The sequence below is a fragment of the Primulina eburnea genome, chromosome 6, assembly GCF_022965805.1.
Source record: "Primulina eburnea isolate SZY01 chromosome 6, ASM2296580v1, whole genome shotgun sequence".
NCBI lineage: Eukaryota > Viridiplantae > Streptophyta > Magnoliopsida > Lamiales > Gesneriaceae > Primulina > Primulina eburnea.
In genome coordinates this window covers 28,333,683-28,358,623 of record NC_133106.1, presented here as the reverse complement: position 1 = coordinate 28,358,623, position 24,941 = coordinate 28,333,683, and the positions used below count along the sequence as shown (strand labels likewise).

At 32.1% G+C, this 24,941-nt stretch overlaps 1 protein-coding gene across 1 annotated transcript; it reads right to left on the bottom strand.

Annotated features, from left to right (window-relative positions):
• Positions 1–6,987: 6,987 nt before the first annotated feature.
• On the bottom strand, positions 6,988–10,447 carry LOC140834064 (putative E3 ubiquitin-protein ligase XBAT31). The gene is made up of 8 exons (XM_073198681.1): positions 10,151–10,447; positions 9,978–10,037; positions 9,727–9,798; positions 9,531–9,652; positions 9,273–9,413; positions 9,087–9,194; positions 8,436–8,694; positions 6,988–7,867 (listed from the first exon to the last, which is right to left on the bottom strand). Exons 1-8 carry the CDS (start codon positions 10,328–10,330, stop codon positions 7,475–7,477), a joined length of 1,335 nt encoding a protein of 444 aa, XP_073054782.1. The 5' UTR covers positions 10,331–10,447; the 3' UTR covers positions 6,988–7,474.
• Between the last annotated feature and the right edge of the window lie 14,494 nt (positions 10,448–24,941).

Below are 24,941 nucleotides of genomic sequence, written 5' to 3'. Positions count from 1 at the left end.
ATTGCTAAGTAAGCATAGTGGAAATGTCTATTTTAGTGAAGGAGTTTGTAACTAGTAGCTGCCAAAAATGGACCAGTGAAAATTTTGTTATTCGAAATTTTTTAATTTTCACTATATGAACAATATTTGTAGCGTCGATACATTGGCGCAGTCTGATCGTTCATCGGAGTTATAATTAGGTCACAATTATTAATTTAATAAATTTAGAATTTACTAATTGAATAATAATTTTAGTATTGGTGATTAAGATATGTACATAGGTCTCATATAATATTCTAGAGGGGTCTAGAATTGATTAATTAATTAATAATAATTAATTAATTAAGAAATTAAATAATAAATTTACATATATGTCTATACATATATGGATATATATATCATGCACTATCAAGAGTTGACTTTACAATATATATACTATATAAGATGTGTTAGTATATTTTTGTTAATATGTTCTCAAATGTTGATAACAAATAACGTAACTATACAAGAAAAATGCACAAATATTCTCTCCTCACTCACAAGAAAATTTTCGGCAAACCCCGACCACCACCCCTTCCGTTGTGCGACGCCCCGACGCTGCCGCAACTCCCTTGGATTTTTAAAATTCCGGCAATTTAATCTCGGCACAAACTTTGTTTAGATCTCTAATGTGATCTATACGAGGAAAAAGTTTCTGATCGTGAACTTGATTTGACTATTGAAGAAAGAGGAAGATTCGTTCATAGGAAATTACAAGAAGTATTATCTCTACTTAAAATCCGGAATAGTTTGATGTCCAGAGTTTAGAATACATGCAAATATTATAAATGCCTATAAATGTTTTCATTTCATACAACGTCCAAGGAATGTCGTCAAAACAAAAATTTTAAACTTTTGTTGCACTTTGGGTGCGAGAAAACGGTACTCCAACATTAAACGTTCATGAGATAGAGTAGTACTGAGATGAGTGACCTCTTTAGAAGTTCTCATGCGTCAAGACACTGCATTGCATTGCTTGATCTGGTTGGATAGGTGGGCCGTGAAAGAGTGACGTCAGATCTAAACGAGTAATAGTGTCTCTGCTTGGGACATGACAGACAGTAGAGAAAGGGTAAGATGGATATCTAAGATATATGAGACGATACCAGCAGATAGACATGCCCCTCATCGAACTCATGTGCCTTATAGTGCGACCCATTAGCACCTAAGTAGGTGTATTCTGCTCTGCACGAGTATAAAGAAATAAAGTTGTGCATTGATTAACAGCTATAACTTTTTACTTGATGGTAAGCGCTTGACCCTAATAATTAGTATCAGAGTGAGGTCATGAGTTTAAGTCTCCCAAGAAGCATATTTATATAGTTCTTGAGAGAGATATTGGATTAAACGTGCACGAGTGAGAGTGGTACTGAGATTAGTGACTTCTTGGAAAATTCTCATATGTCAAGTTGTTGAATTTGTGCCGCTTGATCTGGTTGACTAGGTAGGTAGTAAAAAGTGATGTTAGATCTAAACGAGTAATACTTTATCTGCCGGGGACATGGCCGAATGCAGAGAAATGGTAAGATTGATCTATAAGGGATATGAGATAGCACTGACAGATAGACACGCATTTTCCCGGACTCATAGTCCTAACAGGTTGGCCCATTAGCGTCCAAGTAGCTGCACTATGCTGCCACGAGTATAAAAAATAAAGTTGTGTCTTGGCTAAAAACTATAACTTTTGGCCTAGTGGAAAGCGTTTGATCGTAACAATGAGCTTGATCAAATCTGGAAGTGAGCTAAGATTATATTATCTTTGGTAAAATCAATTTTAGGCAAACTAGAGACCAATTATTGCTTACTCAGAACGGAAGTAGACTTGAAATTTAAGTGTTTAAGCTGTTTATGCCACAACCAGTTGTTATTACTAAACAAAGCAACAAAATATGAAGAAGAATCAAGTTGTTTATCATTCCAACTCACTTTATAGGTGTTTTGTTCTCTTAGTCCGGTTAATAAGTGCAAGTTTTGCACTTAAATTACTCTAAGAATGAGCTTACATTATGCTCGTTATCGAACGGCATTATGCGTTTCTTGTGTTTTTGTCGGTTGCAGGGAAACATCCGACATATGCAAGTCATGGCCAAGAAGACTTGAAATCAAATGAAAATGAGACGTGATGAGCCGCACACCTAGAAACCCCAAGCTCTAACATTTGCGACGAACGGAGATAGGAAGAAGCACGCGCTCGCGCGCAGGAAGAGGGACAAGATAGAAGTGGGCGTGCAGCATCAAGGAAAAAAACAAAATCTAGCGCGCGGCCACACGAAGGGCCGAGCACCTGCGCGTCCAGCAGATGAATAAAAATAGCATAATAAATAATTGAAAATAACATATTTTGTTCTCTAACTTGTCTCTTTTTGGGATTTAGTCCACTAACTCGTCAAATTTCGGTCTTGGTGTAATAACTTTTAATTTATGTCTATTTTGATTCAATTGCTGACTTTGAGTCGGACAAATCAATAATTTCCGTCAACATTTTCTTGTGCCACTATTTACGGTGTCATATCATCATTCCCACATAATATAACCTAAAACCAAACTTTAATAATTAGTACATCAGACTCAAAATGAGACAATTTAGCAGACCGTGTTTAAGACATTTGTCATAAATTTACTTCCTCATATATTGTAACTTTGCCATGACCACCCATATTCGTTGTACTTAAAACTAACAAGAAACACAATTAGAGTAAAAGGTAAATAAATATATAATCTAAAATTCAACTCTCGTTCTTTATTGAATTTTATTTATCCATTCGAAAATACACGATTTTGATTACCATGAATATATTTTTATCGATTCACTAAAATTTTCGAAATGGCCAGGCATATGATCAAGATAGAAGCCATCGATCTTCACTTTATACGTATAGACGGTATCGAGGGGAACCCAGCTCGAGTTATACACTTCAAAGGCGGCGTACTTGTTTAGCCACCAGAACTGACATGCGATAGCAGGATACGGGGTGATAATATCAGAGCGATAGAAACTGATCTCGTCGACTGCGGTGTAGAGAAGACTTACATTTCCCCAGTCAAAATCTCTCGAATTACAATGGTATATTAGCGTAAAATTCTCGGCTGGGATAGCATAGTATACGAAGATCCGAACCAGTACAGGAACACTGCTTGCTACAATTTGTTGGATAAAAAACCTTGATAAAATTATGATGAAAATTGCAGAAATTAGGGTTTGAAATATGGCTATGGAAACCTTACTTTCGATTGGTTTTTTCATGGTTAAGGATGTATTTTCTTTGATGGTTGTGGTGTGAGGAAAATCGGTTGGTTTTATAGTGTGAATGCTATCAATTCAATTCTTGAAATCCTACATAAATTATCTTTACTTACTTTGGTTAGTAAAAATAAAATATTGCTTTGATTCCATTCTTGAAATCCAACATAAATATTATATACTTACTTTGGTCAGTGGAATAAAATAATTTCTTTGATTCAATTCTTGAAATCCTATATAAATTATATATACTTACAATTTGGTTAGTGAAATGAAATAATTGAATTATGAGCATACATATTATAGTATTAGAAAGTAAAGGAAAAGTTGCAATCTCTCACACGTAAATTTACCATTGTTATTTTTATTTTGATATTGTTGAATTTTAGTTTTAATCCGTCGTATATGTAATTTACCATGGTACTAGCAACTATAATGAGGCTAGTAATATAAGTAATTTGAAAAATAATAATATTTTAACAATATTGATTTGTTTATGTCATGGAAAATCAAATATACGAGCAATGTGGAAGTAAGATTATTAGTAAGATAATTATTAAAGCAGTTCTCTTAAGAGATGGACTCACGAATCTATATTTTTTAGACTGATCGATCTGGTTCATACCAATAGTGAAAAGTTATATTTTACATTAAAAAAATATTTTTTTTAATGTTTCAGGTCGAGAAAGAGTTATATCTTCGGGAAGCAATTAAGTTAAATCAAAGTCTGGATAATTTCAAAGAATAAATCGAGGAAAGAAAGTTGTCAGATTTTCAAGTTGACCCATACGTAATCCTAGGGATGAGAGGATGATTATGTAAGTCAGATATCGACAATCTTTAACAAGAAATAATTCCAGAGGCGCATAAGTCAAAATTCTCAGACTATCCCGACAATACGAAGATGTATAGGGACTTGAAAAAAGTTTCTGGTGAAGTAGAATGAAAAGAGATGTCTCCGAGTTTATCTATAAGTGTTAAGTGTGCCAACATGTGAAAGTTGAGTACCAACGACCGGGAGGATTACTGCAACCGTTAGAAATCCTAGAATGGGAATGAGAACATATTTTCATGGATTTCGTCGTAGATTTGCTAAAGTCAAGACAAAGTCATTACGGAAAATGGGTAATCGTTAGACTCACAAAATCTGTGCACTTACTTCTCGTCCTCATGAATTACAATCTTGACAAGTTGGCTACTTTATACGTGGATAACATTTTGTGGCTATATGGAGTGCCTGCAAGCTTCTTGTCGGGTAGAGATCTAATATTTGTGTTACATTTTTGGAAAAGCTTTCAAAAATTCGTGAGAACGAAAGTTACTCTAAGTACGGTTTATCACCTTCAATTGATGGCCAAACAAAGAAAGCATATACTGAGAGCATGTGCCTTAGATTTCACTAGTAATTGAAGTGAACATCTATTATTGGTAAAGTTTGCTTATAATAACAGTTATCACAGCAGTATTGAAATGGCTTAATATGAAGTCCTTTATGTATGGAAATGGTGATCACCATTGTACTGGGACGAAATAGTGATCATCATCAAAAACATACTCAAGACTGCACAAGACCGACAAAATAGTTAGTCTGATTTAAAAAGGAGGCCAATGTAGGGTTTGAAATATGGCTATTGAAACCTTACTGTCGATTGGTTTTTTCATGGTTAAGGATGTATTTTCTTTGATGGTTGTGGTGCGAGGAGAATCGGTTGGTTTTATTGTGCGAATGATATCAATTCAATTCTTGAAAGTCCTACATAAATTATCTTTACTTACTTTGGTTAGTAAAATAAAATATTGCTTTGATTCAATTCTTGAAATTCCTACATAAATAATATATACTTAATTTGGTTAGTGGAATTATAAATAATTCCTTTGATTCAATTCTTGAAATCTTGTAAGTCAAAATTCTCAGTATATCCCGACAATACGAAGATGTATAGGGACTTAAAAAAAGTTTCTGGTGAAGCAGAATGAAAAGAGATGTCTGCGAGTTTATCTGTAAGTGTTAAGTATGCCAACAGGTGAAAGTTGAGTACCAACGACCGGGAGGATTACTGCAACCATTAGAAATCCTAGAATGGAAATGAGAACATATTCTCATGGATTTCGTAGTAGATTTGCTAAAGTCAAGACAGAGTCATGACTGGAAAATGGGTAATCGTAGATAGAATCACAAAATCTGTGCACTTACTTCTCGTCCGCATGAATTAAAATCTTGACAAATTGGCTACTTTATACGTGGATAACATTTTGGGGCTATATGGAGTGCCTGCAAGCTTCTTGTCGAATAAAGATCTAATATTTGTGTTACATTTTTGGAAGAGCTTTCAAAAAGTCATGAGAACGAAAGTTACTCTAAGTACAGGTTTATCACTCTCAAATTGATTGCCAAACAAAGAAAGCATATGCTGAGAGCATATGTCTTAGATTTCACTAGTAATTAGAGTGAACATCTACAATTGGTAAAGTTTGCTTACAATAACAGTTATCACAGCAGTATTAGAATGGCTTAATATGAAACTCTTTTACGGATGGAAGTCGTGATCAACATTGTATTGAGACGAAATAGTGATCATCATCAAAAACATACTCAAGACTGCACAAGACCGGCAAAAGAGTTAGTATGATTTAAAAAAAAAGGCTAATGGAATTCACAGTGGTTGAAAAAAGCTTATATAAGCATCTCAACGATGAAAGGAGTTGTCCAATTCAGTAAAATAGAAAATTGAATCATCGGTACGTAGAACCATTTGAAATTGTGGAGATGGTGTACAAGTTGACTTACAAACTAGCATTGCCGTCAAATTAGTGAAAAATTAATTTTAAATCCTTACAAAATACAACCACTAAAATTTATAAATCGGGAGATTTTTAGGGCACGTTCGCAAAAAAAAAAAAAAAAAAAAAAAAAAAAAAAAGATCAAACACTATTTTGGCCTTAAACATAAGGGGAAAATTAGTTAACTCTATAAAACATTATAAATATTTGTGATTAGGTGTATGCCATAGAGATTCTTCGAATTTTCAAATAAATCACGAATAATAATTTCATCCAAGTATGAGGAAATCGATTTACGAATCATATATGGTTAGTGAACTTTATATACATAAATTCTTCAAGAAAAAATTATTTAACGGTAGATGATTAGTCATATTCCCACAAGTTAATTTAATCTATAACTTTGTTCAAATATTTTTTATTCACAACCGATCAATAAAAACAAAGATCAATTAAATATTAATTAAAAAAATTATACATCAAATTCTTGTGAAATAGCCTACGAGTTTAGCATATTTTGTTGAGATTGTGAGTTGAACTTAACTCAACCTCAAAAGCTAGCTCAACGAGGAAGATTGTGTTCTAATACAATACTAAAATTGAGACTTAGATCTAACTCGACCCCTAAAGCTATATCAAGAAAGAAAGGTTGTCTAAGTTTATATATACAACTATCAGGAATTTTATACAACTGATGACAACTACATATTTAATACCAAAATCTAATGAGTTTGGAACTATGTCTGAAGTTCAAAACTCAATTATGAAAACATAGCAAAAAAATTCTCTGTCATCCATCCACCAACCAACATATCTTGGTGCAAGATTGTGATCTTTAGTTACCTAATTCTATCAGACAAGAAATCAATGCAAACCAACTAACTAATAAATACTGAACTAACAAATAAGCATTTTATGATAATATTATAGCCCCAACACATATGAAGGAAATCAATTATAGCTTCAGACCAGGTCCAAGGATAAGTGACCTTATCTCACTGTCCGAATATTTATGATAAGAACATGCATTATGCTGTCATGGTACTCAAATAATTCAACCAATCAAGGACAAATCCCCACATGACAAACAGAAGTGTAGGAATCAGTCCTTTCTTCTAGCAACATCTATTTTTTTTTACAATTTTCTTACAAGGAAAAACAACAAATTGGGCAACACCACAAACACTTTCCACTATGATCACTTGCTTCAGTGTTTCTGGAGGATTTTTATGTTTCATAAGTTGTGATGAATTGAATCCAATATTGAAAATAATCCTTCCTAGTTTAAGACAATATCAACCCCTGCAAGAACCAACTTCGACCGATAGCTAGATGATATATTCACTCACTGACACGAATCATGGGATATGCATATATTATACAAAAATGGCAGCATGGTTCTGGGTATGATTTTCGAATTTCATGTCTGTGTATCAAGGTTCGATGGTTTTGTCCAGCCATTCGTTTTCAGCAGCGATCCTGCCTGAGCCACGGCCCATTCTCCCGAATGAGCCTACTGCTGATAGACCCTTGAAACTACTACTTCCCTCGCTTAAATTCCGGGATCTCCAAGACTTTCTCGGCTTAGAGGTGTTCACATCACGGTCCACATCATTATCAGGTTTAACCTTAGCAACGACCAATTTGACTATGTTGCTCCGGCAAAATGGACAAACAGGTACAGAAGGGGATGAGGCTGTTGGATTTGGCTTGTTGTGGCAGCACAAAGCTAGAGTACATTGAGCGCACATGCGATGACCACATTCTCGAACCTCTATGGTGCATGCTTGATCAAAACATATGAAGCAAAGATCGGTATCATTTGCCTGCATGAAATAGTCAATTTGAATCCTATCATTCCTCGGAACTAATATATAACGGCCAGTATCCACGATAAAAACTATTACAAGGTATAATGATGTGTACTATATAATTTAAATCTTTTAAACAGGACAACAATCACAACACAATTTGATCATAATCCCACATAGAAGTCAACTGATAAGACAAATACTGCTCCTCAAGACTAATATTGAACCAAGAAGCACCAATTCTATGACATTGCTCGGAAATTGAAGCATACAATAATTTAAAACTATAAAAAAGTTTTCGAACTGCATCCAATGCGGCGAACAAAGAGGGAAAAAATCATGTATTTATCCATTAAATTTCTAAGATATTAGTCGGAGCACGCAAGTAATCAACAAACTTTACACATTACAAGCTTCTGGACTAATGTATCAACAAATGAAATAAAAGGAACAAATTAGAAAGAAATGGTCTTGGTTGAATGACGCATAAAGTAATCAAAAAGGAAAATAAGTTTCCAGTGAGCATATTCGTGCGATGTGAAAAGGCTTAAAAAATCACTCTTGAAGAGACAATAAAAAGTACCTCAGATAAAAGGTCATCAACCACAGAGTCCGATCCTGATGGAGATGAAAGTGAGTGTGAACTTCCCTTTAAGATGGCCTTTTCCCTCTCCTTGTTTGCCTCCATTAAAGCACGTTCGAGCAGAGCTTTTGCATCTTGATTAAGCTCACTTATGAACTTCAATGGTGATGGCCAGACAATAGGCTCGGCAGATGATGGATTCAGCAAAGCAGCACACGCACTGTGGTGATGCCTTAAAGCTACCATATATGGTATTCTCCTAAACCATGTAAGAACCACTAAAGCTAGAATATTCTACTAAAAAGAGTCTTGAAAATCGAGGATTCACGATTATAAATCTAAATTTCTGCAAGATTGACAAAAAATTGATTTCTTTTTTGCTTCACAATTGTAAACAGAGATGAAAAAAATACTTGCTGATTCGGAAAATAAATCTATGAAATGAAAGGATACTAAATCGGGTGATATTCTCATATAATGAAATTTTAACATCCAGAACACAAAAAAGTGATGCCATGCAAATCACATAAAACATCTGAGCAAGATTTAACTATAATATGAAAATTATTGAAAATTGCAGCAAAGATTATCCAACCTAATTCATGCACACTCGCTTCAAGTCCAACAAAACTTAGGGAAGTAAAAAAATACCCTGATTCATCTTGTTGAAGTCGATCAGCGCCCCAAGCCAGCAATTCTGAGATGCAATCAAGTGAACCGCTACTTGCAGCCAAATGAAGAGGAGTATTGCCTGGAAAGCTGTTAAATAGTAGAAACCAACTATCTAATTCTCAAACAACCAAAAACAGAGTAATAAAATTTGTGACAACAATATACCCATATCCACCAGTTGAAGCACAAACAAGGGCTCCATTTTGCAACAATAAATGGACACATTCAGGTAGTCCTCTTCGGGCTGCCAAGTGCAATGGTGTTGCTCCTTTGCGGTCTCTAATGTTTACAAAACGCGTAAATCCCCTATAATTTGGGTTCAAAATGTGTGATTATATATGCATTGAAAGAATTGTATGATGCAGGATAATAAATAAACGGCCTCTTTTAGATATCCCAAAGTCGATATTGTAAAAAGCTTACCAAGAAGCAGCAACTTGCCCCTCGCGGGAGGCCGAAAGAATGGATTGAAGGCAATCAGAGTGACCATAGTAAGCAGCATAGTGCAAGCAAGTTCTCCCATTGACTGAATCAAACATTAAAATCTGTCACCAAAATCCCAAGTTAATGAGGCCGGAAACTTGTAAATGCATAGAAGATGTTTGTTAGACATACATACATTGGCACCAGCTTCCATTAGCTTTTTAACACAGGAGATCTTGCCATGCATTGCAGCCAACATCAACGGAGTCTACACAAATCAAAATCACCAAAGATCCAATACTAAGTCGTCAATATAGAATTAATCCCATTAAAAGAACACATAGACAAAGTAATCTAAGACAAAATTAGCAAAGAAACAAACTAAAAATCCGAACTTTTCCAAACATCCATGTACTATACGCATACACAAAAACGAATAAGAGGCACCTGCTTATGCCGATTCAATAAATCCGGCTTTACCGCTTGATCCAGAATCCAAGAAAGAATCTGAAATCAACTCACAAAACAAGAGCCCGTACTCAAACAAAAGATCCAGAGAAGACCCAGAAAAAAAATCCACAAACATAAAGAAACTAAACATATATTTCCAAGAATCCTACCTCGATCTGTCCATTGGCTGCAGCAATATGCAAAGTTGAGTAGCGATCATACACTGTGGTTCGATGAATAAGACTCGAATCCCATTTCGAAACTTCCTCCAAAGTCTCCAAATCCCCCAACTGCACTGCACTAAACAGCTCCCGCTCTTCGTTAGTTCTGCAACTCAACCCCTGGCCCATTACTCTATGTTTCAAGAAACCCCGGAACTATATAAGAACAGAGCACCGCCACTCTGAAATGGGCACCACCGTGGAGAGGTGGTTGTCGCAGGAGGAATGGAGGGAAGGATGCAAGTGTTCAGTACTAGTTTGTATATATTTGGAGAGTTGGAGTTCGGGCTGCCCGGGAAGTGGGGATGGGAAGAAATGTGTAACGGGCAGCTGACCGTATGAGAAGGTTGCTCATTGCAACGGGCAGCAGTTAGATTCCCGAAATAAAGTACTAAAAATTGATATTTAATAAAAGTTGATAATGCCAGAGCAAAAAATTCTTATTTCCAGGTAATATCTTACCGACTGCTGGTTTTCCTGTGCCTCAAATTTTAAATTGGTCGTGTGAAAATATGGTGGAAAATGGAAATTAACATAAAAAAAAACAATAATTTAATAATAATAATAATAAATAAGATATTATATTTCCTTTTAAAAAAAATAAATTTTAAATTCATTTTCGATCCCTTTTTACGCTGGGTATCGCTATGATCAAACAAATAATTTGAACAATTTTAAAGCATAATGGTCGAAATGAGTATATTATAATTTCTAAGTACATTAACGAGATTTTTAAAGTTTGTTGTACTAATAAATCAAATAATTTACTGGATTTGGTTTCAGTTTTTTGGAACCGAAAACGAAAATTCGTTTTTAGGCTATGCACTTATGAACTTGATATCGATAAGTCGAAGAGTCTAGAAATTTATTTCAGCCAACCGAATCTTTTCGAACGACTTTTCTCATTTTTGGACTGTGCGTTTGAAACTGTGGTCGTTATCTTGATTTGTTCTATAAAAATGCTACATGATGTATTTGCTTTTGCAAGTCGATATCAATTATATTTTATTTTAAATAAACAAATAAATAAATTAGTGATTTTAGTCAAACACCAAATGTTGCAAATGGGAAAGTCAACGCTTTTAAGGCGAGTGACTCGGTTTGTTCAATGTATTCACACAAGTTTAGGAAAGTGAACAACCCTTTTCTCTTCTAGTGGGTAACTAAATCATATTTTAATTTTCAAATATGGACAATTCAAAGAAAAATATTAGAGTGGGTCTCATGTAAGATCGTTTTATGGATCATAATCTGTGAAACGAGTCAACCCTACATATATTCACAATAAAAAGTAATACTCTTAGTAAAAATTAATACTTTTTCATAGGTGACCCAAATAAGATATCTATCTCATAAATATGACCCATGAAATCGCCTCACACAAGTTTTTGTCAAAACATTATGTGGTTAGAAGAGTGGGTCTCATGTGAGACCGTCTTACGGATCTTAATCAGTGAGACGAGTCAACCCTATCCATATTCACAATAAAAAGTAATACTCTTAGCATAACAACTAATACTTTTTCATGGATGACCCAAATAAAAAATCTGTCTCATAAATATGACCCATGAGACCACGGACGGAACCAGGATCTTGGTTCAGCGTAGGCAACCATATATTATAATTAATAAAGCAAAAAAGAGAGCAATAATTAATCGACAGCTAAAAATAATGTGTCATAAAGTTTGAACATAAGTTACGCACAGCCAGTAGCATTGATAATTGATGGGAAAACGTCAGAAAATTGAGGAACAACGACGTGTACAAAATTCAAAATCAAAACAAAATATGATATAAAATATACGTTCGAAAAATAAGTATTAATTCATTATCGATTGGAAAAAGCATAAAATTATAAAACAATTGAATGATCGACAAACATTGAACGAAACAACGAACTTAAAATTTGGTAATATTTTGGATTTTTTTAGAGATTATGAAAGATTAAGTAGTAATTAAAATGAATTGGAATGATTGTTACTCAAAATATATGACGTTTGTGACTCGAGCAAAAAAAACACATACAGAAGGCTATATAGAGTGTATAATTAGATCCTAATAACAAGTAAATAATTGAGTCTAAAATTTGGGTCTACAAATTATTAAAGAAAATTGGATCAGTATAGACAGTTAAACATGTAATAATAGCATACACAAATTAAAAATTTAGACATATATATATATATAACATATAAAAAAAAATTTGGCCCAGTGTAGGTAGCAGCTGCTTATGCTGGCTCCGCCCATGCGTGAGACCGTCTCACACAAGTTTTTACTTGATTAGAATATATATATTTAACGTAAATCTAATATGTGATTTAATAATTTTGAAATTATTTTTTAATATGTCTAATTTTATAATATGATATTAAAATATATAATAATAATATATAGAAATATATATTTGCAAGTAGGAATTGGCACATTATTTGATTATCCATTTTAGTTGAAATTAAAATATACACTTTAATGTTACCTAACTTAAATCTTCCTTTTGACTCATGCAATAAATTTTTAGGTGCGAAGACAAGATAAATGTGATCATGTATTAAAGTATATTGACTCGAAGATCATACGTTAAGAATGTTTCAAATGATTTCTTTAGTTAAATCCTTCCTACTATGATGTCTTAAACATGTTGTTAAGATAAAATTGACGGATTTTATTTTGAAAATGTGTCTCATCATTAATTTTAAAATGTGTTATATTTGTTTGTATGTTTGTCGGATTCATTAAACTATGTTACATATAATTTACTATATAACGTACATACCATAAACAATAATAATAGAGATGATTGATCGCCGATATTATTTGATTCATGTGAGCTAAACATGAATCTAATCCCAAATCTTAAGTAAATGCAAGGATGAAAATGCAATTTTATTACTCAAGCTTCCAATATTTTACATGTTTTCTCAATCTTCAAATATTTGTCATTGGGTTCACTATTTTACAGTGATCTTGATCACCAACTAATTCTAATAATTTACATTTGAATAATCATGATACATAAGGGATAATCTAATAGATGGTCATTAACCAGACCATTTTTATATATCAAATATTTATAATAAAAAAAAATTCAAAAGAGAGGTAAAATATCATACATGCATCTATCACATTGTGCATAATTTTCGATCATCCTTCATATATATAATATAACATATTGTCATCAACTAATTAAATAAATTTAATTAAATGACTCGTTTATATTGTATATTTATCACTAACCATCGCAATTATTATATGAATTAATAAATTAAACAAAATTTTTCAATTAATTTATTAATAAATAATTTCTTGTAAAGCTTATTCTAATATATAACTAAAATCATATTATAATTATTTGTTTTATAAGAAAATATTCGTAGTTTTACTAAAAATTATTTAACGGTGAATAAGTCAGATTTTCATAAAATTTCAATTTAACCCAAAATATTTAAAATTTATTAATTGTCTAGGGCTTAAAAAACCAATTCATTGATGCCCGCTTGCCAAAAATTTCGAGGAGAGCTGTTAGAACAACGGTAATTTAGTGAAAAATGCATATGTCAATGATTTTTTTAAGATTCAGTACCCATATGTTTTATTTTGTATTTTAATACCTGACACAAGATCAACTTAGTTTTTACTACATGTTTTAAGCATTTTTACTTTTTTACCCTTTTTAACTAATAAAAAATTATTTAAATTCCTATTTTTGTTGGTCCTTATCTTTCCACTTATCATTCTCGAATACATTTGGATGACATCTACATTGAATTAAAATATTTTTTTATTTTAAAAAAATTCACAACTAAGTATTGAACTTTTTGAAATATTTTATTTTACTTAGAAATACTAAATTTCAATTTTAAAATACTTGATTTAGTAAATGGCATACTCAAAATTGGTATTAAAATACTGGATATTTGAAAATGTAACGCAAGTTCACCTAGTGATCGTATTTCCATCCAAGATCTATTTGGATGACATGTTCATTTCATTTAATTATTTTTTTTATTTTTAAAAACACAAATTCGCAATTAACCATTGAACTTTTTCAAGTACTTAGTTTTACTTGTGAAATACCTAATTTCAGTTTTAAAATAATTGATTTGGTAAATGAGATACTCCGAATAGGTATTAAAATACTGAATATTCGAATATGCAATTCAAGTTCACCAAGTGCTCGTATTTTCATCCAAGATCCATTTGGATGACTTGTTCATTTCATTTAATTATTTTTTATCTAAGAAAAACAATTTTGCAATTAAGCATTGAACTTTTTCAAGTACTTAGTTTTATTTGCAAAATATCTAATTTCAGTATTAAAATACTTGATTTGGTAATTGAGATACTCATAAAAGTTAATAAAATACTAGATATTCTAGTAGGCGATGTAATTTCACCAAATGCTCGCATTTCCATCCAAGATGCATTTGGATGACATGTACATTTCATTTAAATATTTTTTATTTTTAAAAGAAAAACAAATTCACAACTAAGCATTGAACTTTTTGAAGTACTTATTTTTACTTGCGAAATACCTAATTTCAATTTTAAAATACTTGATTTAGTAAATGAAATACTCATAATGAATATTAAAATACTGAATATTCGAATATGCAACGTAAGTTCACCAAATGCTCGCATTTCCATTCAAGATGCATTTGGATGACATGTTCAATTCATTTAATTATTTTTTTATTGTAAAAAAAAAAAAAACAAATTCGTAACTAAGCATTGAATTTTTTCAAATACTTACTTTTACTTTCGAAATACCTAATTTCAATTTTAAAATACTTGATTTGATAAATGAGATACTCATAATGTGTATTAAAATACTGGATATTCGAATATGCAACGTAAGTTCACCAGGTGTTGGTCTTTCCTTGAAAGATGTATTTGGACGACATATCCTTCTCATGTGTATCTATTTTGTAAAAAAATATATCAAATTCTCAACTAAGCATGAAACTTTTAAAGTAATTAGCTTACTTGATAAGTACCTAATTTCAGTTTCAAAATACTTGATTTCATAAATGAGATACTCAGAATAGGTAATAAAATACTTGATATTTCTAATATGCATCATGATGCAATTTCAATGCATTTGAAATTTTAACAAATACATTGTTCATCACTCCTCATGAAATAAAAATAATAATTTATTTCGGTATACAAAGAAATAACTTACTTTTATTACGGGACAAGTATGCTACTATATTTTTGTTAAAGGTAAGTGCTTATTTTGATCTACAAACAACTTACTCTTACTCCACGGATCAGTAATGAACTATGTTCATTTCTTTAAATGACATGAATAAGTATTCTAATAAATCTTAGTTGAAAAAACCAACCATGACTGAATTTAAGTTGCATATTCAAATATCCAGTATTATATCACATATTATGAGTATCTCATTTACCAAATCAAGTATTTTAAAATTAAAATTAGGTATTTCGCAAGTAAATGTAAGTACTTCAAAATATTCAATGCTTAGTGATCGGACAAAACTTTTATTGTAAAATTCTTAGTAAAAATTAATAATATTCAAGGTAGAAATAATCGCAAGTGCACGATATCAAGTAATAATATAGTGTACAAGAGTATGAATATAGTTCCTTTAAGGACTGTATTTCTCAATTATTATTATTATCAGTTATTCAATTTTAGCAGCGATACTTCAGATGATTATTTACTACTACAATTATTAAATAAAAACTCAATGAAATGGTTCAAGGATTAAATGATGAAATAAATAAGCTAGAAAGATTGATTAAAGTTCAATGAGAAATGAATTTGTTGAGAATCTCGGTTCACCTACCTCTCGCTAATCTACTTAATTCGTTCGACAATGATCTATTCTTTCAAAGAGATTTCCTATCCAATTGAACATGCCCTCTCAAGCTATGTCAAACTAATTCAACTCAATGAAGTAATTAAATCTCTTTAATTATTTATCAAGGGTGAATTGCATGTCATTTTATTTCGACCTACTGGACTATGACTATCGACGGGTATCCGACTTTATATTCCTATGTAAATTGTAAATCCACGGATTATGCTACTCGTTCCTATCAAAGGCTATTCTCTCGAAGAACATTGTCTAGAAATCTTCAAATATTCGCTTCAAGCTTATTTTTCTCTTTCAAAGCTTTGTAGCTGCTGAAAAGTTCTTGAACATGTCATCCAAAAGCATCTTAGAAGGAAATCCGAGCACTTTGTGAACTTACGTTGCATATTCAAATATCCAGTATTTTAATACTCATTATGAGTATCTCATTTACCAAATCAAGTATTTTAAAACTGAAATTAGGTATTTCGCAAATAAAATTAAGTACTTAAAAAAGTTCAATGCTTAGTTGCAAATTTGTTTTTTTAGAATAAAAAACAATTAAATTAAATGAACATGTCATCCAAATGCAGCTTGGATAGAAATGCGAGTACTTGGTGAACTTACATTGCATATTCGAATATCCAGTATACGCATTCTGAGTATCTCATTTACCAAATCAAGTATTTTAAAATTGAAATTAGGTATTTCGCAAATAAAAGTAAGTACTTCAAAATGTTATATACTTAGTTGCAATTTTTTTTTAAATAAAGAAAATAATTAAATGAAATGAACATGTCATCCAAATGCATCTTGGATGGAAATACGAGCACTTGGTGAACTTACGTTGCATATTCGAATATCCATTATTTTAATACCTATTCTGAGTATCTCATTTGCCAAATCAAGTATTTTAAAATTGAAATTAGGTATTTCGCAAGTAAAACTAAGTACTTGAAAAAGTTCAATGCTTAGTTACAAATTTGTTTTTTTAACAATAAAAAAATAATTAAATGAAGTGAACATATCATCCAAATGCATCTTGGATGAAAATGTGAGCATTTGGTGAACTTACATTGCATATTTTAATATCCAGTATTTTAATACTCATTCTGAGTATTTCATTTACCAAATCAAGTATTTTAAAATTGAAATTAAGTATTTCGCAAGTAAAACTAAGTACTTGAAAAAAGTTCAATGCTTAGTTGCGAATTTATTTTTTTAAATAAAAAATTATTTAAATGAAATGTACATTTCATCCAAATGCATCTTGAATGAAAATGCGCGCACTTTGTGAACTTACATTGCCTACTAAAATATCCAGTATTTTATTAACTTTTATAGATATCTCATTTATCAAATCAAGTATTTTAAAATTGAAATTAGGTATTTCGCAAGTAAAAGTAAGTATTTGAAAAAATTCAATGCTTAGTTACAAATTTGTTTTTTTTTTACAATAAAAAAATAATTAAATGAAATGAACATGTCATCCAAATGCATCTTGAATAGAAATGCGAGCATTTGGTGACTTACGTTGCATATTCGAATATTCAATATTTTAATATTCATTATGAGTTTTTCATTACCAAATCAAGTATTTTAAAATTGAAATTAGGTATTTCGCAAGTAAAAATAAGTACTTGAAAAACTTCAATGCTTAGTTGCAATTTGTTTTTTAACAATAAAAAAAATAATTAAATGAAATGAATGTGTCATCCAAATGCATCTTGGATGGAAATGAGAACATTTAGTTAATTTGCGTTGCATATTCGAACATCCAGTATTTTAATACACATTATGCATATTTCATTTACTAAATCAAGTATTTTAAAATTAAAATTAAGTATTTCGTAAGTAAAATTAAGTATTTCAAAAAGTTCAATCATTAGTTGCGAATTTATTTATTTTAAATAAAAAATATTTAAATTAAAAATAAATGTCATCCAAATACATTGGTGATGAGTGAAAAGAGAAGATAACCAACAAAAATAGGTATTTATATAATTTTTTTTATTAATTACAAGGGTAAAAAGGTAAAAAGGTATGAAACATGTAGTAAAAACTAAAATGATCTTTTGTCAGGTACTAAAATAGAAAAAAAAACTAATAGGTACTGAATCTTAAGTAAATCATATGCAGATGTATTTTTCTCAAAATTGCCCTTAGAACAATCGCTCAAGAAAAGAATTGTTTTTTTTGTTTTAAAATTTTGCAGGCAGCGTTGTCTGTGATGGGCAGCGTTGCCCAACCCGCTGCCCAATACTGTTTCGAGCAGAGATGTAAAAAAAATTAAATTTTGAAGTTTTTTTGACATTTTTGTAAATCAATGAAAACCTGCGATTCTTGAAATATTTTATATGCTTATAAACAAATAACTCAACATGAAAAATTATACGATATTGAGAATTTGGCTCTCTGGTACAACTGTTGGTATATTGTTTTCTCGCATCCAAGAACGTAGCAGAATTTAATTTTTTTATAAATATTTGTTCTTACAAACTCTTTTGGATGTCACGTGGATTATAAAATTCATAGGATATTTATTGAATAACCTTCAAATGATGACACTTTTGGACTCCAACTATTCTAGAGTTATCAGATATAGTTCTTCTTATTATTTTCTATTAATAATCAAATTGAAACTTCTTTCTTCAATCTCCAACATTAGGTCCATGACTGAAATCTATATTCCTTATTTATTTTGCACTAAAAATAACTATAGAATATTGTTTGTTGAGACATAAAAAGAAGGCGACGACGACAACAACGACATGACGGTGGTGCAACGACGGAATGGCCGTGTCCATGAGGGAAGGTGGCAGCCGAACATTTTCTAAGAATAAAGAGGCGGCTCCTTTGAGAGAGAGAGAAAAAAAAAATTATTGGTTTGATGCTAAGCAATTTCAGTTGTCCAGGTCAAAAGTATAGACTTGAATATTAAACTACATGAGCTTACTAATCTAACTAAGATTCCTACCGGTTTGAATATCATAACTCATTTTTTATTGTACGCATCAAATCATGGTAAGACCGCTTATTAGCATCGCCCCATGATTCTCTTTGTATTACTGATAGTGTCAGCAAGAACTAATAAATTATGGTTAGTGTATCGTACGATCTTTTCATCTCATATATCCAGATCAAATTTGCAATCATTGACTCGTCGATGTTTCATATGAATTTTATAATGATGTGATATATTTTTGAGTATACATAGTGGCGTTACATGTGCAACTAGATAACCTTTTTACCCTAATTCACATAACATACTCTAGCTAGAGATTTTATGTACTATTATTTTCTCAGATCACATAGAATATCAATGTCCATAGGTGAGCGTCGAATCCACGACTTTAATGTACTAGCTCCTACATGTGACGAAATTACACTCAATCTTGCCATCTAATGATCCTCATGGAGTCAGTAAACTAGTCAAAGTGCAGTCCTAACATGTAGAGTATTAGTGTTGTCCCGGGTCCTAAAGATTAATGATATACAACAATAACATCCAGGGACGGATCCAGGAATAAAAGTTGGGGGGGGGCTTGAACTCAATATGATAAGTTATATATTATTAAAAAAAATTACATTATATCGTTCAACGAAGTTGTGCCCTACAACGATTTTCTGAAAACGACGATTCTGGCTTCCAAATTTTGTACCTGGATACTCCAACATATCTCGTTGATAATGCCCCATATTTAGATATGAACGTCTTATCTCATCTCGTACATTAACATGATATTCACATATCTGTTTTCTTTTTCTCGGATCTCGTTCAATAAAAGTAGACGAAAACTGATGATCGTCTCTAGGAGAGGAACATGAAGGAATTTGAATATTGGGAAATAGAAGACTTTCACTGGATTGATGTTGCATTGTAAGGACCGTAGGAATTGAAGTATCTTAACTAGCTTGACGATCTCTCTTCTTAAAGAAAAATGATATCAATGTTTTTCCTTTCTTTGCAGCAGATTGATGTTCCATTTTGAAATAGTTCAAGTTATACTCCTAAGCAAGAATAAAATAATTATTAAACAAATAAACAAGTAATAGTCAATCAACAACTCAACCACAAACAATCAAGAAACCACAAATCACGCACAGAGAAGCTATAAAAAACAAAATAAAAAAATGTATAGCCGATTCTTACCTGGATTGTTGCTTTGTCGATGGGCAATTCGATTTCTTCGGGAGTCCACAATTCTATTCTGTCGCTAAAGGGCTTGGGACTTGGGAGAGAAATTTTGTAGAATTGAGGTGGGGCGGATCAGAGGATATGGGATGAATTTGGTCTCATCCTTGTAAATGGACGGGACTTGATTGGACTAAGACATCGATAGTAGCGACAGTGTAATTAAAACCGGAGTCGATCCACATCGGCGACGGTTCTACTAAACCGTCGCAAATAATAGCGACGGTTGTTGAAAAACCGTCGCTAAATTAAAAAGTGGGCTGGGCTACAGCCCAGTACAGCCCTAGAGTAAATCCGTCTCTGATAACATCGGACTTCTCCACTTGATGGATGATAACCACCTGAAAAGTCGAACGAATGGTTGCTCAGTGAACTCATTAAGTGATCACACATCTGTATGTTTGAATATCTCTATGTCATTACCAATTAAATGTGGTATACGACGTCATAGATGCTAGTCTAATGCTTTAGCGACATTTATCTTTTTTTTATATGGTTGAAAGGACTTGAAATTTTTTTTGAATATACTATAACTTTAATATGTGTTTCATGATTAACATCAATAATACAACATTATATATGTTATATTCAAGGTTTTTATCTATATATTTTGCATGTGTATACAGATAAAAAAAATGTCATAATAAATATAAAGCATAAATTATATATTAAAATAAAGAACATTACACATGAGTCAATAAAATCTTCAAACCACAAGTTGACTCACAGGATATCTACCTTAATATTAACATCCATTATATCAACAACAACAAAAAAAAATTGTTCAATGTAAACAACTATATAACGTGTGAGGAAATCATTGCCCATTTTATTGCAAAATAATATTTTAAATTGCTGCAAATGCTATTCCTTTGATCGTTATTGAAATGGAAGACTCAATACTTAGCAAATCAATCTGTTGACCAAAAAGAACTATTCAAATTTTCTGACTTCGACCAATTTTTGACATTATTTACAGGTACAATATCCTAAAAAAATGCATGATGAACTACTGTATACTCATAATATTCAAACCGTCTATGTAACTCAATTTAAATAAAATCTTGAAGAAAGAACATTTGAGCATAAGGACAATATCCTCAATGATATGAATCTAACCGAGCGTCGCGAGCTAATAATTGAAAAAATATTCAAGAAAGCTCTTCAAGGATTCATGGCAAGCTTCCAAGAGCATACTAATCAAGTTTGGGGCCATTATAATCTCATCAAGTGTTGAAGGACCAAAAAGAAGACAAACAGACCGAGCAAGACGCACCCCAGTGAGGATTTTCACTCGCCCCAATGCACACCCCAACGGACATTTTCACCTGCCTTAGCACGCACCCCTTGGACAGTACTTCAGAAACTCGGAATTGTAACGTAGAATTAATTATAGAAACCCTATTTTTGAGTTTTAGAAAATATTTTACCAAGTTTTTTTATTAATATACCTTATAAGTTGGGTCATTTACATATTTTTGAAGATTGTTATCAATTTTGTGAGTTTTCTCTCAAATTTCAAAAGGTTTTTGTCTTGTTCAAACAACAAAAATCAAACTTATCAAAGATCCAATCTTTGTGGCATTTGTTCATTGTTTTTACACAGATTGTCAAAGACGAATTCTTTGGAGGTTCATTTGAATTTCAATTGTTCTATATTGTGTTCTTTTTTACTAAGCTTTTTATAGTTTGGTGGTGAATAACACAAACAACTTACTTGTTTCAAAAAGATCAGGACAATACAACTATTCTTTTTTCTTTGAATCGAGGGTGTGACTTCGTGTTAGATCACGTTTTCATTTCGCGTTTGAAGAATCACATCATTTGTATAAGATCATTTGATTCCTTTTGATTCAAATAAGTATCTCATTGTTATCATCAGATATGCTTATTTTTTCGTTCTGTTTTAAGATGTGTTGGATTTTTCGTTCTTTTTTCATTTCGTGAATCTTGCGATTCTCGAAATTCACTGAGTCGTTCTTCGGGTTTTTTTTTCGAGTTGCACAAATCCTAGTTGTGCATGTCCCAAAAAAATACAAAAATTCGAGAAATTGAGCTATTATTTAGCATTGAAATTTTGTTCTTGTCTCTTTGTAAGTCATATTCAAGTATCTATCCACACACACAAAAATCAAAATTCTTGGCTTTGTGCAGTCTAAGTAAGACAATTGCAAGTGTCCATGAGTAGAATCTTAAAGTTTGATGCAAATACAAAGCTCGAGCGCACCTTTGAGAGAAATCTCAAAATTCGAGTGAAAAAACTTGAGTGCAAGCGTATATTCATTGGAGTGGCTAGTGAGTATTTGTAATGAGAAAAAAAATACAAAGATTTTGAGTGAATTTTGTTGGAGTAATTAGTGAGGATTTGAGGTGAGAAGACATTATTCTTTATTATTTTCTACTAATATTTCTTGCAGGTACACATGTATAACGATAAGCAAATTCAAACAATGTTTGGACAGTTGGATATGATGTGGGGGAAGGAGTTCAAGCTTCTAACTGAGAAGTATAAGTGGTGCGAAGAATATGAGACGTATGATAGACGTCGTAGTAGAGTTGAAAGGAATAGAGCGTCGTACTTGACTCGTGGTGATGATAAGCAACGTGATGAAAATAGTGAATATAGAAGACGGAAAAGGAATGGAGTGGGTGATATTAAGATTAGAGTTACATATTTCCATGGAGAATCTGATCCAAAGGCAGTATCTTGAGTGGAAGGAGAAGGTGGCGCAGTGTTTTTAAACAAAATTAATTCGAAGGCTGAGAAGGTAAAACGTGCTTGTAGGGATTTTACCGATTACGCCACTACTTGGTGGGGTAAAATAGCGTTGGGTAGGAGGCAATGTGTAGAGGACCCTATAGTCACGTGAGATGAGATGAAAAAGGTGATGAGGAAATGGTTTGTTCCCAATTACTGCGATAGGAGAGTTGGTAGGAGAGATGAACATGACTTGCATCAGGCCTCTTGGGCATCCACATGGAGGTCGAGTGTGGAGGAGAAGATCATGGCTAGCCCAATGATGGATTTAAATAATGAATCGTTCAAGTATGAATATCAAGGTACATCTGAAATAGAAGTTGTTGAACAATATACTGAGGAAAGTGAATAAGTAGATGTTGGATAAGTTCTTATTATGTCTACTATGGAGGAGGAGGAGATAAGACAAAGTGAGATTTTATTGCATATATGTATCGATGAACTAAAAATTTCATTTGCTCAAGTGATTCCAAAAGAAGTTCTTGATGACAATTGAATTCTCTTGAAGTGAGTGAAAGGAATGTGAAATGGCCGAAAGAAAGAGTGAGATGGTCATAGCAAGAAAAAAATATGAAAAAAGAGGCCAAAGAAAAATAATAGAAAAATGAATTAATGGTCCAAAAAATTGAGAATGAAATAGACTTGATTTTGTATAAACCTTTTAAAGTACATTTGTACAAAGATGTCTATTCACATTGTGATGATATAGCTAGTTCAATCACGAGAATTATTATTTCTTCTTTGCAGTACTTTGGGAGTGCCATGAGGAGGAGACGAACAAGTCTTATAGATAGAAGAAACCAATGGGTTGAGCCACCTGAATTCAAGGAAATTCAAGGTGAGGTAAGGGCAGTTGCTCATACATTGACCTGAAAGGTATATCTTTATTCATTACCTTAATTCTATATTGTTTTGTTTTGAAAAATTTGGAGAACATGTTGCAAATGTAGTAATTGAGGTACCAAATGTAAATTTAGCTTTATTCTCCTAATTTTATGGGTTTGAGAGTATTGAAAAATTGCATGTACATATAATGATTTTTGATTCCTCACATGGTGCCAAATTGGTGGAATGTATTGACTACAATGATTTATATGCATCATGATTAAATTATTGTGTTGTGCCAAAGATTGCATGGGTAGTACATTTAGTATGTCCTATTTATATGATTGTCATTTGATTGGTGATGGTTATGAAGAATGCATTGTTGAATATGAGAGTTGTTATGTTCATGATGAATATTGCATTAAAGAGATTAAATTCCTTTTGTATTCATTGCATGAGTTAGGTGTTAGTAAGACACGTAGTTGTTATGTGATCATTGATGTAATGTATGATTTTCTGTATTGATTGCATATGAAACGATATGTTTAGTGATATTGTGATACATGCATCGTATATAGGAAAATGAAATATAAACTAGATTCTTATATCGTACATGAATTAATTCAAATTTCTAGTAAGCTATGGTCGTACATTTGTATGAATTTTATTTTGGTGTTAACTAGGTCTAAGAAGGGGAGGAATTTGGTGTTCATGATGCTTAATGATATTCTGTTATTATCATTTGGTGTCATCTGTTATTTATCGTATAGAGTAATAGCTGAATACATAGTAAGGGCAACCGTTGAGTTGGGGTTTCTGGGGTGGAAGAAGCGAGCAGATGATCTACAAGCTGGATTTGAAAAGCAAGTATAGTTGTGATATAATTTTTTTTGTGACTAACTTGCTTCGTTTTTGTGTATGTAGCAAAGATTTGAGGACAAATCTTTTTGAAGAATGGGAATATGATATGAATCTGACCAGGAGTCGCAAGCTAACAATTGAAAAGAAATTCAAAGAAGCTCATCAAGGATCCATGGCAAGCTACCAAAAACATCTATACTATTTATTAAGGCTGAGTACCTTATAAAAACTGTCAAGGAGGACACCATCTTTTTTTTTCCAGTTTTACCCTTACAGTTA